The 20,075-nt window shown below is 40.5% G+C and overlaps 1 protein-coding gene across 2 annotated transcripts; it reads right to left on the bottom strand.

Moving 5' to 3' along the window:
• Positions 1-835: 835 nt before the first annotated feature.
• Positions 836-20,055, bottom strand: marchf5 (membrane-associated ring finger (C3HC4) 5). 2 transcript variants are annotated; one of them, XM_058652203.1, is made up of 6 exons: positions 11,564-11,680; positions 11,145-11,347; positions 3,045-3,175; positions 2,164-2,347; positions 1,846-2,012; positions 836-1,425 (listed from the first exon to the last, which is right to left on the bottom strand). In XM_058652203.1, the coding sequence occupies exons 1-6, from the start codon at positions 11,647-11,649 to the stop codon at positions 1,309-1,311; spliced, it is 888 nt and encodes a 295-aa protein (XP_058508186.1). In that variant the 5' UTR covers positions 11,650-11,680; the 3' UTR covers positions 836-1,308. The 2 variants fall into 2 exon arrangements, with proteins under 2 accessions (XP_058508186.1, XP_058508187.1); XM_058652204.1 differs by lacking the exon at positions 11,564-11,680 and adding an exon at positions 19,630-20,055 and having other exon boundaries at positions 1,277-1,425.
• Positions 20,056-20,075: the final 20 nt, after the last annotated feature.

Genomic DNA, 20,075 nt, shown 5'->3' with positions numbered 1-20,075 from the left:
GGAATCAAACAGTTCTTTACATCAAAACAAACCTTTTCATGTCAACGTAGAGCGAGACGGAAGACTCGCTTCACTAATATGACTTATCATATTTTATTAGCTCAAATGCATTCTATTATATTAATTTATCTGCTTCAGGTTCAGTGTACCCCATTTATTGTGCACGTACCAAAGATCACACTCCCTAATTTCTGTGGTCGGGTGGAAGCAGAAAGGGAAGAAAATGTGTTGGCTGCTTTAATTACTCATTTTTAAAATCAAACAACAGCCTGTCCTGAGCTACAGTCCAACTGTCACATGATGAGAAGAAAAACAAAAGCAAGATTCACTTTAAATAAGCAGGAAAAAAAACAGACATTCACACCGTGATCAGCATGTCCAATGTCACTCAAAGCTTTAAAGAATAAAAAAAAAAATTGTTATCCCGTCAAAGCACAAAAAGAAGTCCACGCAGTTGGTGAAGACGGTGTCATGGCAACAGGGGCTCAAAAACAAAACAGCGCTTTTATACACTCCACAGATAAGATAGAGCTACACGACGTGAACACACTGCCAACTTAAGCGAAGGAAACACTCAAAAATGAAAATCACCCCTCTGGTCAGCGTCGGGAGCTCGGGACGTTTTCTTCATGACTGCGGTAAATGCACTGCGTCGGGATTCAACTGTTTCACGCGTTTTATTGTTTAATCATTAATACATTCCACACACTAAACTCAAACGTTTCCTCATTCTAATGAACCCTCTAACATTGGCAAAAGGGGACTTCTTTTCTTTCTTTCTTTTTTTAAATCTGCAAAATAAACATTATAAAATAATCATTTATTATTATTATTATTATTATTATTATTAATATAAAACTTTATAATTACACACGCCCAACATTTTTTTCTCTCTCTTTCCTCCTTTAAAATACAATTAAGTTCACAACAAGTTATTAGTTATGCGACATCCACTCTGCACAAGTTCTTCATGTAGTTAGAGTGTGTGTGTGTGTGTGTGTGTGTGTGTGTGTGTGTGTGTGTGTGTGTGTTTCCATCTGTCTGATCCGTCTTCATCCAACAAAAAAAACGCATCGGAAGATTAAAATCAGCAGGTGATTGCAGAGGCGTGGATCGGAGCAGATAAATGAGGATGACGCTGATCTAAAGTCACTTCCCTCTCTGGGTCTGACGTTTTTATCCCCTCCCGACGGCTTCAGCAGAGGCGCGCGTGTGTGTGTGTGTGTGTGTGTGTGTGTGCGCGAGTGTGTATGTGTTTTGTCCATCTGTCCATCCAGTCGTCCTCCCTCCCTCCCTCCCTCCTCCTCCTCAGGCTTCCTCCTGCTCAGGGAAGTTGAGGATCTTACGGTGGGCTTGCCTCATGTACTGCTGCTGTTTGAAGTAAACCTTAAACGCTCCCTTGATGGCAACAAAGGCGATGCCTCCCTGTACAGATAAAACACACAAAATGAGCAATTTTGAAGTTCCAAACATCAAAGCCACTGAAGCTGCGCTAAACTCGCAATCACATTAACTGAAATATGCTCACATCCCATAAACACGAGTACATTTAGCTGCAGCACAAATAGAAGGAAGATGAATTTCTGAATATGGTTTGTGGGGACGTGTGTAGAGTCTACAGCAGGACTTCAGCCTCTATGACCACACACTTACTGGTTGTTTTCTGTCCAACTACGGGCAGGGATTATTAGAAAAGGTGACCGTAATTGTGTAATATTTGGTTAATGTCTGAGGTGAGAACATAGCAGGAGAAACTTCCCTCACATCGCCACGTTCCTAAATCATGTGTGCGACAGCCAGGTTTGTTATCGACTCCAGAGTCGTGTTTGTGTGAGCGGAACCCACCAGGATGGTCCTCTGCAGGTTGGAGTTGACACTACTGAACATGAGCTTCCCGACGATGGTGGCGATGGTGGGGAAGACGAGGGCGCCGCACAGGATGCGCGTGGCCGACACGTGGTCCGCGAGGGGGCTGGCCTCTGCGGGGATCCGAGGAACCGGGCAGCCAATCCCTTCACAGATGTGCGACAAATAGTTTTTGTCAAACTGTTTTTTTTTTTTTTTTTTTTTAACGTCACAACATTCAAAGTGTAGGGTTTAAAAGAAAAACATTATTCCTGGATTATTGGCTGTAAATCAAACACACGACATGTGCGTCCTGACCTGGGAAGATACTGTTGAGGATCTGCAGTTTGTTAGAATACTTCCTCCACAGACGCAGGACGTAGTCCTCCCAGCGGATCATCTTGCCAAGGATCAGCATGACGGGGATGGTGGGCAGGCCAATGAGCAGAAACAAGGGGTCAGCCCGCTCCATGACGTCCAGGCCCTCTTTATGACCCACCACCTGCACAGCAGAGAGCGCGGTTTAAGCACAAAACTACAGCCACGAACGACCGCTGGTTCAACTTCATTTTGAGGGACACTTCAGGTTTGTAGAAGCTGTGGTTGTGTGAGGCACCGACACTGATTATGCAGAGCGCGCCACTGTTTCTGTGACTGCCGAGACACGGACACTCGCCGATGACATGGCCGCCAGCAGGGACAGAAGGAAAAATAAGACTTAGATGCTTAATGTGAGGCTTAAACTGCGGGTCTACTGCTGCCTTTGGTACAGACTTTCAAACACAGTTGAACTTACTGATGCAGGCAACAGTGGACTAACAACTGTGTGCCATGATGTAAAATCGCTGATTTTCTTGATGGACTGTGGTGCGAGGAGAGACAAACTTCAGTTTCCAGTCAGAAAACGTCTAAGTGAGAGAAAAGCAGTTGACATATTCTTAAGATATTGATGACTTTAAGCCGGCATGAATTTTTATGAAGTATTTCTGTTTTTCTTTCCGTCCCTGCTGACAGCTATGAGTGACAGCACGTGTCTGTGTTAAGTCAGTGTTTTTCATAGTTTTGACCATTCAAAGCACTTAACACATCAGGTGATTATGACTCAACCAAAGGCAAATTATCTACAGTTTCCTACAACTAACTCCAAGTATACATTTCATTTGCCGGTGCACATAAAAGGTTCTCATCATTGGGCCGACCTGCATGACGGTCACAGCTCCGTATGTGACAGCAGTCCAGTAGATGGAGCCCACCATGATGCCAGCAGCCGCAAAGGGTCCTGCCTTAGAGATGAGCCGGTCGGCGAGGTCCAACACGTAGACCACTGGACCTGAAGGAGAGAAAAGCGAGGAGCTAAGAAACGGTACATGTCACAACTTTAATTTCAAAGTGTCAGCGTTTGATGGTACACATCCTCTTTTAAGCGAAACAGGAACATCTCTGCAAACAGTTAAAATACCTTTGTTTGTTATCCACCCATTAATAAAAACGTGGATGTGCCTGAGAGCAAATGTTAGTAAAGTAAAGTGTAAGACGCTTTAGGAAACACAGACTCAACGTCAACATCAGCGAGGGGGTCATGAGACAAACTCTCTTGAGTCGAGCTGACAGGTCAAGTGCAGCAGGAACTACACAACAAAGTATCTTTAAAATAATTAAAGAAATGAAGACATGAGGAAGCGCAGGGAGAAACAATGTGTGATCTGTTGGTTTACAGGAAGAGAAAATTGCAACGTTGTGTTCCGTTTGTTCCTAAAGGCTTTAGCAGAGTTTGAAGCATGACAGGTATGGGTGCACACCTTGTGCTTTATTGACAGACTGGGAGAAGCCTCTCAGGCAGGTTCCACCCAGATTAAAAATAACTGGGCCGATTCTCGGCAAGTAATAATGAGGATTAATCTTGAATCCAAACTTGCCTTGAGCAAGATCTTTGAAAAAAAAATAATAAAAATAACTCTGCTACACCCTCCTCTCTGGCATTCCAAGACGACTCCAGGGAAATCATGTAATATTTACAGGAAGACAACCTGATTTCCTCGTTCAGACAGACTCATCCACGTGCTATTAATAACTCGCCCAGGAGTCGGTGGGAGGCGAGCAGGATGCTGCCTGTGGAACAGGCACAGAACACAGCAGTGGATGTGACGCAGTTCCATGACGAGATCAGCAGCACACAGCTGTCTGGGTTTAAAGGCCCTATTACCTATTTTCTGCTCCATCTCGTTCATATTTTCATCACTGATGTGTCGTCCAACATAGACACAATGTTCTGCCAAACTAGACACAGTTCTGGGTGTCTCACATGAGAGATTTATGTCACTGACTGATCATATAGCCCTTTATTACCCTTATTATTAACTGCCAAGCTTTCCATCCTCATATGCGCTGTTAAAATTGGGACTAAATTATTTCCTGATTTTACCCCACCTTTTTTTATTTTATGGCTAAAAACAGCTTATGAGAAGTTCAAATGATGACAGATGTTACTAGCTGCAGTAAGCCAGCTAAATCAGCTAGCATAAGTTCAGTGAGTTGATTAAAAACAAGCTTTGGCTGATGATTTTAGGCCCGACTATGATTATTTCAGATGACGTTTTTAAGCAGTAGTTTTACCTTTCTCAATGAAAATGAAAATACTAGAAATCCCTAAAGCCTGCCCCACACTTTTCAAGACGCAGGACCACGCATTTGGTGTTGAATCAAACCATTTCAGGGAGCAGTTTCCAGGGATTTGGGATCTCACAGAAACCCGCGTGATTTAACGTGACTTCAGAATATAAACAGACATGGAGGGGGACTGTCAGTGTCGTTAGTTAATAGCTGTTGTGTGTGCGATGTTTTGTGAAGACGGAATCAACAGAGTCTTGTACAGGTTACACTCTTACACTACAGGATAATTTGGCCAAATAATCAGTGCAAATCAGCCTAAAATCCAAAGCTGTATAAGAACTGAAAATTGGCCAATTATCTTCAAGTGTGGGGCATAATCTTAGATATCACTGATGTTGGCTTGGTCACACTGTGTGGAAATAGTACTTAATGGTGTAAAAAGGAGTTTTATTAAGAAGTATTTAAACCTTATTAAGTATGTAGTTAGTTAATGAAATGCTTATTTGCCTTCTATAGCTCTCTCTCTCTCTCTCTCTCTAGGTACTGTGGGTTGCAGTAAGGTTGTGAATATTTGAAAATAGCTCCAAAAAAGTAATTTGTGTTTAAAATCAGTTGTTGGTAAACATGTATGGTTCTGGCTGAACAGGGTGGGTCTGTTTTCCACTCAACAAATACACCTGGCAGTTAGTGCAAGTAAATATTTAGCAAAAAAAAAGGTTTGAATTTTTAAGCTGTTGCCTCTGGCTCACAATTCAAATACGGACTAAATTTAAATATAATCTTAAAGCATGGTATAAAACCATTTTCTCTTAATTTAATTGATGTATGATGCAGGAAAATATTAAAAGTGGTCAGAGGTCAGCGACTTTACTCATGAGACGGGTGACATTTAGGGTCACAGTTTTGCAAAATAGGATTTTGACATTTCTCTGTCAGAGGAGTAATAAAACTGCGAGAGGAAATAAAAGAGTGCCGAGTCATTGTGAACGCAAGACTTGTTTAAAGAACACTTTCTCATCTGGTCCATTTCTTCGCAGCACTGATATTTGCTGTTGCAGTAAGGCTGGCGTACAGATAGCACAAAGAGCGGAAAGCTTTCATCACTTTAAGCTTAGGATGACTGACTGTTTTGCAGACCGTCACAGGCTGCTGGTAGGAGGGATTATTGGCACGGGTGGCCGACTATCTCAGCGATATTTTGATGTTGATCGAGTGAATGTGAACACCTCAGAGGATGCATTGCATGGAAAACCAACGTGGTGAGAGGTTGACTTTAACATTAGCCTATATGTCAAGTGTAAAAAAAGCTTTCCAAAATCTTTCCAAGGCTCAGTGGTCATTTTTGGACATGGGTTTTGAACATAGGATGGACTTTATGAAGCTGTTTGTATAGCCTGGCCACCATCAGAGCGTCACCCATAAGTACCTGCCACAGGTTGTGTACAATTCAACCGCTGTTAGCTGTAAACCTATTTCTACAGCCGAGTACAGTCACTCTATAAAAGCAAGAGTTTGGGGCACAGTTCTGTGTAGTATTTTAAGCAGCTCATGCGAGAGAGAGATTTCTCTCAGCAGTGCTCCAGCCCACTTGTTGAGGAAGAAGCCCAAGAAGCATTTGGCACTTCTAAAGCTTTTTAACTAACAACGGAACTATCACACTTATTTCTAAAGTAGCCATAAACATAGTGGCCCTCTCCTGTCTACTGCCAGCTTTTTGATGCTTTCCAAAGCTCCCTTTTACTGCATCTGTGTTTACCATCCAGATTGATCTTGCTAGGCTTGAAGCACATTAATATGGCATGTTTTGATGACAGTGTTGGAATCTCTTCCACTTTCACCCTGCCCAAGCACTACGACATCACTGCTAAAGAGAACCAGGTCGCCTCTAATGTCCACTGGCAAGACGGAGCTGAGCAATTCATTTCAGCCACTGGCAACGGATTTCATAATTAAAATAATTTAACAGGAGGGAAGGGGAAGTAAAGGAGAGAAGGGAAAAGTGCAACTGCAGGTCTTCAGTAATGGGCACACAGGCTCTGCACACTGTTCCAGCTGGCTTGTTTATTCTCGCTAGGGAATGAGTATGTAAAGACAAAGCAGCAAGGACACACCACCCTCTGTGGTGTATTGCCAGCCAAATTTGCATGATAGGTTGGCTTTGGCTCTGCAGCAGGTGCTGGTGGCCAGGACAGCACACATCTACACTGCTCTTAGTGGGCTGCAGTATTACTTGCATTGCCAGTGAAAACAATCAAAACCTAGGTTAATAGAAATGTTGATCTGTGGCTTCCAAATCAACCTCCATCTAATCTGGTGGCAGGCAAGAGTCCAACCAGGCGAGGTAAGCGTGAGTAATGCCCGTTATACCTGTAGAAATGAGTTGGCCTCAGCAGCAACCATGAGAAAATAACTAGTGTAGCAGCTTCCCAACAGTGCTCCCTGTCTCTACCTGTCCACAGCTCTGCCACCATCACTCAACTTAAAAGTCGTCATCCAAGTGCTGTCACCAAGCTGTGAAATTGCTATTATTCTGAGGACTGATTAAAGATGCTGAATACCACAGATACATAGGCCAAGTCAGTAAAATTACAGTATATTCAAAATAAAGACAGTACAGCGACTGCTTGTCTGAACAACACGCAAATCATAAATATAAGGTGTGAGTGAGTCTGTAAAGCTATAATAATGAACGCATGGACGGAATATAAAAAGGAAACACTGCAGCAATGATGCAGCAAAACAGACAACGCTGTAGTCCTGCTCACTTTGAGCCCTGTGTCTCCTGCAGCTCCAGTCTTAACCAATGTTACTAATAGAATCTCAGGTAAAACATGGAGAAATGTACACTCCTGCATTTATGAGAAACAGTCATATAAAACAAGATACTGTAGAGTAATACACTTCAGAATGTATCTAACCAGTCAAGACAGATATGGGAAAGAAAATGAATGGAAAATTAAATCTAACCCTAAAACTATCATTAAGAAATCAAATATTTGGTATGTCAAGTGCACTTTTGCATTTTGTGCTTTAAGGTCATGTTCGGACAAATATGCTAATTTGCATTATTTGCATGTCGTGCTCTGCAGGAAAGGATGCATTATAAGGCACAACCTGTCCAAGCAGACGTCTAATGTAGAGTTGTAAACATTTAAGGGACCTTAAACGCCACAAACAGCTGAACAAACTATAGGAGGTGAGGCTGTTTGTAAATAAATGTGCCCCCTCTCACCAAAGATGTTCATGAGGTGATGTGTGGTTGGGGGGGGGGGACGGGACACTAATGGAAGAAATAGACAGGGAGTTAGCTAAAACACAACATCACAAACAGCAGCTTTTAAAAAAAACACTGTGAAACATTGAAGGACATCTGTGATTTACTGGTTTCAACAGCAGAGCGGCAGCATCACCCCACTTATCTCCTTTCAGCTTTTGATGAGCCCTGTCGGCTCTTTTCACGTGACCCAATTTTACTCCGACTCCACTCTACCAGAGACATCCAGCATCACGGTTCCCTCAGCATCCGACATGTCTCCCTGTGGTGGAGATGCCTCTCAGGTTTACTTAACTAGCTCTATGCAAATAACTTATTACAAATCTCTGAGAAATTCATCCGTTGGGGGAAAAAGTTGTTGCTGTCAAGAGCATTGTTTATTTACATTAACAGAATTATTTTCATCAGCTTAAGTGGCAGGTTAACAAACTAGGACTGACCACTTCCTTTTCCAATTTAGTCTTCCGTTATCCTATTTCTGTGTTTAACAGAAAGTATTAGCACTCTGACAAGTCTTTCTGAAATACATCCCTCCTGGAGGATTGCAGTAACTTTAAGATTTAGACCTTAATAAAAAATAATCATATTTTACATGGCACAGAATGGTTAAAATATAACACATATTTCTGACTTGAAACTTCAGACTAGGAGAGTCTTTTCCTCAACAGGCTCACAGTACAGCAGCACAGACTCGTGCTCCATCACCTAAACTGAGAGAATCCAAACAAATATATACCTAACTTTTCACATATGGTGCTATAAAACAGTAGCACAACATCAAACGATGGGCTACAACTAACAATTTTTTACATAATTGAATAATATGCCGCATATTTTCTCTATCAATCAGTTCCCTAAACCTTCCTTGACATAATGTTCTTAGATGGCTTGTTTTGTCCACAAACCAAAATTGTTTGAATGATTTCTTTATTATTTACTATTTCTTTTAATTATATAAAAAAAAACTCAATCCAATTAATCAAGTGTTAAAATAAATGACAGTTAGATTTAGATATCTATTAATCATTGCATCCCTAATCAAAAAGCCCTAGTGTTGACCAAACCACACATCATTATGATGATGTGGTTAGGAATTTCTTGGCCAGCCCTTTTTTTTTTTATAACAACCAGTTATAAAAAGAACGGTTTGTTTATCTTTTTCTCTTGTGTTTAGGTAGGAAATTCCATATGCCATTGATTTGTGATTCACATTCATTCCTGCAGGAATTCTTTCACAGTTTCACATAATTATTTTGCCACAGTTATTCACTTAAAAAAGACAAAGTAAACTATTTCCAGTCAAACGGCACATTTTGATGACAAATTTGTGAGGGTTCTCTCAAAACTGCAGGACAACTTTCATGACAAAAATGGAGGAAAGGGAACAATTAAAAGTATAATCAAGCCAGTGGATTCTAATTTGTGCTTGCTTTTTGGAAAAGGGACAACATAAAAGACAATATTGCACGTCTCATGCAAGTACCGTATTTCTGACTCCACATAATTTTGTCCAATACAGATATTTCTAAATTGTTCAAAGAATTGGTAATATATAACAGTTCATTCACATGTTTCATGCGTTTAAAGGTCACGCTACATGACGTAGAGAAATATTTGCAAACACCCAGCAACCAGCAAAGTGCCAATACTCTGCTCTCAGAGGCAGAAACTGACATATACAGGGCTATTTTCTAAGGAGGAAGTGTCTAAAGAAGCTGAGCCGCCTTCTGCTTATAGCACCAGTGTGAGTGACAGCACAGCCTCGGTCACTATAAATAAACATGAGCCTGTTTACCAGAGAGGCCAGTCCTTCTGCAGACTAACGTCTTGTGGCCAGTTCCTGTTCCAAATTGCATCGTCTCTCCTTGAGATTCAAAAGACAGTAGTGGAAGGTCCCTCTGCATGTGTGAACTATTCACCTTATATATGTGCAAGTGTTCATGAGCAGGGCTGTCTTATTTTTGTTGTCCTAAATTTAGACATTCATTCGAACTTTGGAGAGAAAGTTCAAACTTTCAAACTCGAACTTTAAAAAAACAGTTTGAACCCAAGTTCAAAATGTACTGCCTAAAAACCCATAACACCATCTGAAGTAATTACCCAGGGGCACAATGAGCACAGCTGGGCCTTATATCAAATTTGAATCCATAAGAAAAACACTTATGTTGTTCTCAGAACCCAGGGTTAGCAAAATAAACAGTCCACGTGAGGGAATATCCAAATATAATTGAAGGAATAACATGTCATGTAATATTCATTACCTCATGGTGGACTGACATTATTTTTCTGCTGTGCACTGAATATTTTTTTCACCACAAACTTCAATGTAACGAAGGAATGACGACAGGACACAAGAGGTATAAGGGGAACGAAGACAGACAGCAACTGAAAACTGAGCACCAGAATGAGCATGCAGAATAGCGTGTATTTTCATAACATGAGTCATAGCTTGTGTTTGGGAACAAATGGAGCCCTCGTCACTCTGACGTGTTAAGATAATTGAAGCAAATGCTTCTCTAAACTGCTGCTGATCAATCAGCCAGAAGTTGGGCTGTGTAACATGTGAGCACACTTCTGTTCCTCGACAGGCTGAGAGGAGATATTTACCCAGATCACCACAGAACCTATGCTGGCTCCAGAGTAAACAAACATGCACTCCGGCAAGACAAACTGAAAATCTCTCAGACCTTTGGGTGCAGTTACAAGCAGCAACTATTAAGAGAACCCTCACCAGGAAGCCCAGCAGTCTATTTCGCAGAAATTTGCTTGATACTGTTGTTTCATTGTTGACAGCTGGTAGAAAATTATAGTAGTCATTACGTTTTGGAAAAAAAAAACCAGTAGATTAAATTGAAATTTATGAGCTAGGTTATGGCACTTCACTTTATAAACCTGCCATTAGAAAGTCTCTCCACATGTACATTTCAAGTAAAAACTAAAAAAGCGTTGTCAATGTCAAGGCTGTCAATGTTAATATTGTGGAGATGAGGACAAATAAACAAATGCATGGGAACAAAAATTCAGGCCAGCGGATGGTGGGGGCAGATTAAAAACACTCATCACATAAAAATAAAAAAATACAAACGCGCGCACACGCACACACACACACACACACACACACACACACACAGACCCTGCAAAAAATAAGAGCGACGACCACTTAGCTTCTAAAGCTCATGAGAACAAGGAAAAACTGCATGCTGACAGGAGGGGCTATCTATTCAACCTCAGCACCCATTATGTAACGTACCAAAATGCCGTAAATACATTTTATTCTGTAAACAACATTTTTCATCTACACTTATCTCATGTGTGGCCTCTCAAAAATAAATTTGGACTTAAATCCTCTTCAGGGGACGTTTTGTTATTTTAAAGTTGTTACTCCCACTTCTATACCTTATGAGATGCAACCCACCTAATTTAGGAAAGACGATGAGGTATTCTGCATTACACTGAGGGCAGGCCACGCGAGCTGTGCTGTTGCCCCGCTGCTTTTCATCCACCCAGCGCTGCAAGCAAGCCTGGTGAACCCACTTGGTGGAGCCACGGCAGTGACATGGTCGCACCCACTCTGCTGTGCGGTCGTCCTCCTCTGTGGCAAAGCACACCCAGCAGCTCCTAAAAAAAAAACAAAAAAAAAAAACATACACCCAGGTGAGACACATAATGATGGGCAGGGATAAGGTTGTAGATTTATAAATAAATAACTATTGTATAAATGAATTTCTCCAGTTAAGTTTGTGAAAATATTTTGAATGCCTGCCTCTTAATGCACATCAACACAATATAGTATAGTTACAGGACCTAAACTGGTAATGGGAGTATTCCTTTTACATTGTTGTTTGTTCTCGGTGGTTTGTTCTTTGCATTTGGTGTCTGTAACATGTCAATGCTGCCTTCTCTTTCCTTTGCTCCTTCATGTATTCATGAGTAGTCTCTTTACCTTGGTAATGTATTTGTACATAATTAAGAAGCTTTGAGCTGCTTTGCACAGATCAAAGGCAGGGACCCTTGTTTATAACCACGCCAGACTCAGTCCTTTGTTGCCTGTATTGTCTTTACCATGATTGCTCAAAGAAAAGTCATAAAAACAGAATTTGCAGTACAATTTTGGCAGAAGAGAAAGAATAAACCAATATGGACTGTCATATATGCTGCAGAAATTCTTGTACAATGCACAGCAATTATTAGTCATTGAGGCATGTGTGTCAGAGCATTGGTACATTGTGCTAGATGTAGAGAAAGTGAAGAAGAACAAGACTAACATTCATTGAAAGTCTGGTTTTAGATTCAATTTATTTCAACGTATTAGTAAGAAAAGTGTTGGTGAGGCCATTTTCCCTTATCAAAGTCTCTCAAATGGTTGCCTTCCTGGCACACACATCAAATTAACACACGCAAAGCATTCACCCAGATTCAGCTCTTTGTTGGGTATAAAATATGGGAAGTGAAAAATTAAAAATGGGAAGAGCCGCTTAGGATTGGTTTGTTCTTTAGACACACTCAGTTGCTAAATGTGTGGTGCAGAGCAGGGAAGCTCCCGATTGGTCACATGGTGTCAATAGAAGGTGAAGTGTTCAACGCCATTTTGAAACAAGACAAGTATAACCGAAGTAAGAGAGATGTTGGAACTAAGATGATGCAGTAGCTGTCCATGGGTATTTATGGATGTAATAACATGTTTTGGAATAAATATTTGACTCAGTTGGATCGTCTGGACTTTTGCTGGTGCAACAGGACCATTTTGTAAGGATTTAAGGGTCTATAGGATTAATTGGAGGCTTCATCGATGTACCTCGAAATGGTTTGCTGGGTTCCGTGATCATGCCATGCCTGTCAGTCGGGTCGCTGACCCGACTGACAGTGCCTGTTTGTGTTACTGTGATTGGCAGAGAGTCAGGAAGTGGGTGTGCTTCTGTGCGTGCGTGTGTACTTGCAGAGGACTGGGAAGGGGAGTGAGCGAAGATAAGAGAATGAGAGAGCGAGTGAACTGAAGCGCAGGTTGTTATTGTTTCTGGCATAGGCTACAGCCTACAGTAGCCTGTGTTGAGAGAGAAAATAAAGTTCCAGTAAAAACAAGTTAGGGTCCATAGCTTCCTTACCCAAGGGCTTCTACACAATGGGTTTCACAATGAGTTGTGGTACTAACTGGAGTTTATGGACTTTGTCTTCTCTGACAACCTTAACATTTGTTCAACGCAAATTATATCATCATCGCGATATTGACCAATGTAATTGCAAATTGCAGATTTTTCTCATATCATGCAGCCCTAGCCTTGATTGACACACACAAAATATCACTCTAGACCATTGTCCATGCATAAAATCACCCAAGATCAATACATAATCTTTGTACGCAAACAAGATATAATACCGACTGCTTGTCAAGCATATTTGACCACAGGAAGTGTTCAATGCACATATAAAGACAGGTCCTTTATTCTGCCAGATGGAAACAACTAATACAAGGAAATTAGTTTTCAGGTCATATCAAAATGTCAGGCTCTACTTGTTGTTAAAACCAATGTCAAGGATAGAAAACCAATTATTTTCTTGTAGTTTGGGCTACATCCCTGACATTGCTTTTAAAATAAATCACACATATACTAAAACCCCAGATTGACTATGGGATTCATAGGGAGTGCAAATAAATTATTCTAAAGAACCATGGCTTATCATGAGGGGACGGTAGAGGGAGATATCTCAGGATGAAGACGAACTGAGGTGATTGTTCCCCTTTCTGGTGACATCCAGACAAATGCCTTATTCTGTCTGACTTCAGGCCATGTTTCTTTACACCCTTTTTCTGCCCAGAAGTACCCAATCACATTCTTTCTACCCGTTTCCCCCCCAATACACCTTCTAACACTGTATAGCATCTATTCTACCACTTACATGGAAGTACATTTTTCTCCCACTTTTTCCTTCCCTGCTGTGCTGTCTCTCAATTTAACTGACTCTCTGCAAAATTGGAAGGAAATTTGATATTCACATCCCTTGACCTTAACACAAAACATTTCTAACAGTGACATTATAATGATTTTACATAATTAATCAGTATGGTATAATTGGCTGAAATGTTCACTAGGCTGGTGTCCCACTGTATGTGGATCAACAATACTGTATAGACAAGTCCAATTTTTATTTGAACTGTTATATACACTGAAGGTATTTTTTTTTGGCACCCTTGGGGTCCCTGACTGTTAGAGACTTCCGTCAGTGCGAGCAAACATGCCCCAAAACTGTTTGCTATTAGGAAATAATAAAATGACCATAATTATTTTAGACAGGTTGGTGAATTCTCAAGTCATTTAAATTATTTGTATTATAAAGTAAGATTGTGCCCACCTTTGACGGCTTTTCTAAACGGGTATCAATGTACTTAGTAGCTGACTCACCATAGTATGCTGTGTACATTTCAACCCTACTGCTCCCACAGCTGAATAATGTATATCAAATCTGTGGCCTTCTGTCATCATCATCCTGAGGTCTAGGTTGTTAGTGCAGCCACAGGGGAGTAGAGGGGGTCCTCTGTGAAAGGCAGTGGATGGCCAACTTGGATTATTTGCTCAGGTTGCTGCCTATCTGCAATGGAAGATTTTTCCAACACTCCCCTGATGCTGAATAAAACATGACAATGCAGGAGAGGAGCGCTTGGGTTGAGGCACTCGAGTAACATGGTCGGTTTAAGGGCCAGGGCAGACACACATGGTGAATCTGAGTCTGACGGAAACATTAAGCCTCTTGTGTCCACTGCCCTTACAAAACTCACCCTGTAACTCCGCTCCTAAACTTTGCATCTGACAGATAAGTGAGCCTGCACCATTCTCAAAGCTACATGGTACTACATCAATCAATATTTTTCATAAGCTGGCAAATAAGAAAAGGAAAACAGCAATTGATAAAGCTATGCATAGTGAAGATATGCAGTTGAGTACAACACTGGACAGATGCCTCCAGAAGAGCATGACAGATGAGAACAAAACCCACTGCTCCCTTAAATTCTCTGGCTCCTATTCCTGTAACCCAGCCCCACAGCCTGACAGGACCTAATACAACGGCACTGAAATGCTATCCTCTGTGCAATACTTTAATCTCGAGCTCGATGTCGCCTCAACCCTGTTTAACAGAGCACCTTGGCAGATAAGCCTAAGCTGAAAGTGTACAAAATGGTCTCCCATGTACAGAGAATGCCTGCAATTTGATGTGGAAACTGGCTCAAAATAAGCCTATTCATTTAAAATAATAGATGGTGACAATAGCTTTCCCCAGCTCACGTTAAAAATCAAAACCTTTCATTCATAATGACATCATACCTGCAAGATGATATAAAACCAATAACATCTTTTGTTCATATTGGCACCAGCAATTTAACCAACACCTTTTCAACATCTAAGGTAGAAGGTACTAGTTTTCTGGTTGCCCCAAAAACAATTATAGTATGTGACTGCTTTCTGGTGACAACACCACTCACCAATAATGGATGATTGTTATACAATTATCATCATAAGTGACTTTGATACAAAAAGATAGAGCTGCAGTAGCAGGACTTTGAGCAGCAGCTATCTGTATGGCTTGGCCAAACTCATGTCTCTCACTTGAGCTGTGAATGGTATTTTGATGAGCTATGGAAGTGCAGAACTGTATCTTTATTGTGCATCACCCCACATAATGAAGCCATAATCTGAAAGTAGATAGAACATTATTTCATCATAAATTGGCCACAATCCAGGTGCTCCTTGCAAAATTTCAGAAAAAGGAGTTAAAAGAATGATCAGATTGCAGGTAAAGTTTAAAAAATAAAAATAATAATAATTCAATAATCACAAACATATAGAGAATCGATATTTTCACAATTTTTGTTGTAGTTGAACGATATTAACTATTCTCACTGTATTGCTCCCTTTTCTTTTCTCCCAAAGTGGCACCTGCAGCCTCACAGGAAGTGGGTCCACACCGGACTGATGAGAGTGGCCACACTGCCCTCGTGAAGGTATACATGCCCCCCCCCCCCCGATTAGCAGGATCGAAGTGCTTCCCAGCATCACACGCTTAGGCAATGCCAGTAGGCAGTCAAACTAGATAAACATGATGGCTTATTCAGAAACTTTGACTTTTGTGAAAAAATATGCCATGCAGGTCCTGTTGCTGCCTTTGTTTGTAGCTGATTTATATGCCTCTGATTTGCATAAAGTAGCCTAGTTTCAACTTCATGCAAACGAGCAACAGCCAATGTGATGCACTGGATCTTGAAACTCAGTGCTTCATTACCAGAATGCACTGCATAATTGTTTACAGTAACAATGAATGGGAAGCATGGAATTCACTGAACCAATGGATACATACCTTGAGACCTGTGTCTCAGGTGGGTCCTATGTATGTAAGTCACATTGGAACTAGAGAAAGTTTACTAGAAAGTTTTTTTTTCCACAGCAAAACAGACAGTGAACTGATCTTTCATCACAGTTTCAATGTCTGTCTGTCCCGCATATCAAAAACACAACACCTCAAATAACAGCACTCACATTTGCTCTTATTTTTAGTTCCCTAAAATCATTAACTTAACAACATTAATAACTGTATGACCACTGACTGACCAGTGATGGAATACGATCAACAAATCCAGAAAATAAATATACTCTTATTTTTGTTTTCACATATGGGGCTTGTCATTAAAATGTTAATATTAATGTAACGTCTGTAAATATTCACAGAATGGAACTGTACACTAGCAAGGATCTGGTGTAAAACTTTTGGGGAAACAGTACAACAGGACATCCTTAACTCATGGTTTGTGTTTTTCACAACTCAAGTCTGCTAGCTAAACCACCCAACTGAAGACCTTTAGCATCATTTGGCAAGAGCTTTTACTGATGCCAATTTAAAATTAAGCACAGGTTTCCAGCTGCTGAAATGCTATTCATTTCTGATTGGATAATGCCCGTAGTCATAAATCAAACTGTCCTCATCCCCAAGTGTGACAATGCAGTATTCTCCAAGGTGAGAACTTCTTTCACTGTGCACCCATGAGGGCAATTTGTATCCATGTAATCTTATTAATGCAGGCTTAACTCTCAACTTAAACATACTGTATTATGCAAAACAACCCCTAAACAAATATACAGTATGGGTGTCTATTGATTCACCTGTGGGCTTCAATATTTAACTGATGTATTTTTAAAGAAAATACCACTCTCTCTGGATTATAATAAAATAGTAAATATTTAATACCAAAATTATGCCAAATCTTAAGTTTAACCATGAACTTTATCAATTTGTATCAGCCCGTGGGCATTCAAAAGTCCACAGGACATTTTATATATATATCCACTAATACAAGAGCAACAGTGTTAGTGATCTAGAAAACAAAAGACAAAACAAGGTTTTGTAAGAGCTAATAAAAAGGTCAGACTGTTGTGAAAATATGTCTCCGACAACCATTTGAGAAACACTGCATTGCAGGGGCAGCTGGCTGCTTGTGGCAGACCAGATAAGAGCCTGTGAAGCCTTATGTTTGTCAGTGATAGAGGCTAGGTACACAACCGTGGGCAAGGGGACATGACATACATCTTCCTGCTATCAGCTCCTCAAACACTGTATGGGTTATTGCCTCTGCCACACGCCCACAACACACAGCTAAAGTACATTTCACAAAACTCACATGCCCTTCCTTCCTTTCTGCTACCCTACAATGTGCTTGGGAAATGATTCGAAAGTAAGAGTTCAATAATGATATAAAATGCTGTGTCAAATTCCTAAAAACGCCTCTGACTGAGCTATCAAATGCCAGAGAGACTATTTTGAGTGAAATGGCACACCAATGTGCTTGGATTGCTGCAGAATCCTCTCACAACCACTTACACAAAAGATGGAAAGGTCTGGTTAGATATGTTAGCATAACACTTGACTATGGCTAAACTGTACCTGAACCCTCTTGAAACATTTTTGCTGAACACAGCACAAATGTAATCACATGAAGCCCAAATTTTAATGCATATACGCTCTCTATTTGTGAGGGGTGTAACTATTTCTTCCAGTCTCTCCATCCTATAAAACCAATAACCTCATGTGGTTATACTAATCAAATCTATACAATGAAAAACCTCACATTAGCAGTGATCTACAAAGTTTCTTAAAGTTAGTCATATCACACTGAGCTATGTGTTGGTGAGACCTGTCCACTTCCAAGTAAATTTAATCTGTGTTATGTGATATTACATGACATTACATGAATGAGCAACCTTTGTCTTTCAGTACGCATCAATACCTTTTTTTCCCCAAGAGTAGCATTAGCAAAGATCTGCATCACTGTACAAACTAGTGTTGCTGAAACAAAGAATACTAACTTGCTAAGTGTTATCTGTTCTATAGTGGTTGGCTGTTGTCATCACAGACAAAAAAATAGGAAGTCTTCCTAACATGACTGTGCTGCAATGTTTGCAAAATGACATGACAGCTATGAACATTCCCAACCTTGTACTGCTTAAAAACCTGCAGGGGTGTAGACTGCAGTGATGTCCCCAAAGGACTGTACTGCAGATAGATTGGACAGCTATAATATTTTAGCAGTGTGAAGAAAATGTTAGATTAAAGGCAAGTACACAAAGTAAGTGAACTATTTCTCTTGAATTACAATTTACATAATGATAGCACTGAATAAATGCTTAGGTAAAAATAGGGCTGGGCAATAATTCAAGAACAATATATATTATGACATAATTTTCTTCAATCGTTATGTAATCGATGCTTTGTACAAAAATATTTTTGAGGTTCATCAGTGTTTGTTGTTTTCTCTCCATAAAAATGTCTAAATGCAAAATCTGCTTCTCTGGGCCGTATTGTCAGCTGAAAGCAAAGAGAAAAAATGTCATAATCTGATGCGCAATAAAAAGCTCAACAATCATTTTATTTACCCCAGAGGAAATGACTGGATGGCCTACCTGCCAAACCATATTTTGCAAACTTACACATACATCCTAATTAAGGCTTACTGCTTTTGTATCTCATGGATTCTCATGATGGTCCATATTTTCATTTTAAAGAAGAGGCATGATTGAAAGTTGACAGTAATATTGGAATTCCCCCTCAGTACTTGCATTCACTTTCTATTTTGTTTATTATGTTATCTCCTGTAAAATATCTCTCAATTTCTGCCCAGTGACAGGTGATAACTGCTAGTGCTTCTTCCTGAAGGTGACTGCAAGCTCACTCACACTTTGTTTTAAGAGTACACTCAATGTGACTTTCTCTACTTTGTTTGATCATGCAAATAATTCACATATGTTATCAGGTAACTGAAATATTATGTAGGTCTGAGGATTCTATGAATAGTTCACTATGTGACTAGGCGAATAAAGGTAAACTTGCAATAGCATTCAGTACGTTTTTAACCAGATAAGGCAACCCTTTACTCTTTAAGAGCCACTATGACGTTAGCAGTGGCCGTGACAATTACAGAAATGTTACTGAGCAGCACAGTCGCCTCCTTGTCTAGGGGTCAATTGTTATCAAGCCTGAGATGCTTTGACAGTAATGCAACTGACACAGTAACGTGTTAAGTCTATGGTTCACAAGGTACACCTAAGAGAATTACGCCAACAACGTTGAAATGAAGTTCACCGTGATATGTTCTTACAAAATATACCTAGTGCTTTGTTCATTTCATGGCGAAACAGTGGATGTGCTGTACCTGCACAATGTAAACACAACCCCTGCGTAGGGTTAATTGTTGACCAACCCGAGTTTAAAGTGAGCAGTTTGCATGAGAAGATAACACACATTGAAGTCAACGAGATTCAGTATATTTGATGTTCACGTTGACTCCCCTCACTCCTGTCAATATCATTTAACATAGAGCTACGTAGCTGGCATTAGCATGTTAGCCATAAACTTGAACTCACCTGTCCAAATTCTGCTGCATGACCACTGCACCCTCTTCCTCCATTATAGCGGAGAGGCAAGAAAACACTCAAACGTCTTCTCGGCAGGAGAGATTAACTGCGTAACATATAAAACATTAAAATGACACGCCAGTCACTTTGCTGCAGCTGAGGTTGGCGTTCAACCTCTTGCTAGCTAGCTGAGGAGATAATGCTAACCAGCTACATAGGCCTTTGTGTTGACACCGCGCGTCAGATTCAAATTAGCCAATTATTTGGCATAAAACTACCGCTTTACGATTGCGACAGTGCACGGTATAGCATTTATATGCGCCGCTGTACTTCAACGAGTAAAAAAACACCTATTTTAATCGGCTATGGCCTTGTTAGTCACTAATATCATCGCATAATACGTGACCGATTGACTGGTCCCCTCTGAAATGACGCACAGAGGCACGGCTGTGCGT

This window comes from Solea solea, chromosome 15, assembly GCF_958295425.1.
Source record: "Solea solea chromosome 15, fSolSol10.1, whole genome shotgun sequence".
In the NCBI taxonomy this organism is placed as follows: domain Eukaryota; kingdom Metazoa; phylum Chordata; class Actinopteri; order Pleuronectiformes; family Soleidae; genus Solea; species Solea solea.
Note: the sequence above shows the minus strand (reverse complement) of the source record. Positions and strands in the feature narration are given on the sequence as shown.

Bases quoted from the DNA above. Each gene is read 5' to 3' on its own strand.
- marchf5 (XM_058652203.1), bottom strand. From the start codon at position 11,649: ATGAAGGAGCAAAGGAAAGAGAAGGCAGCATTGACATGTTACAGACAC. The intron at 2,348-3,044 runs GTCGGCCCAATG...TCTGCTGTGCAG, and splicing joins GAGCTGTGACCGTCATGCAG to GTGGTGGGTCATAAAGAGGG. The intron at 2,013-2,163 runs GTCAGGACGCAC...ACATCTGTGAAG, and splicing joins CCTCAACAGTATCTTCCCAG to GGATTGGCTGCCCGGTTCCT.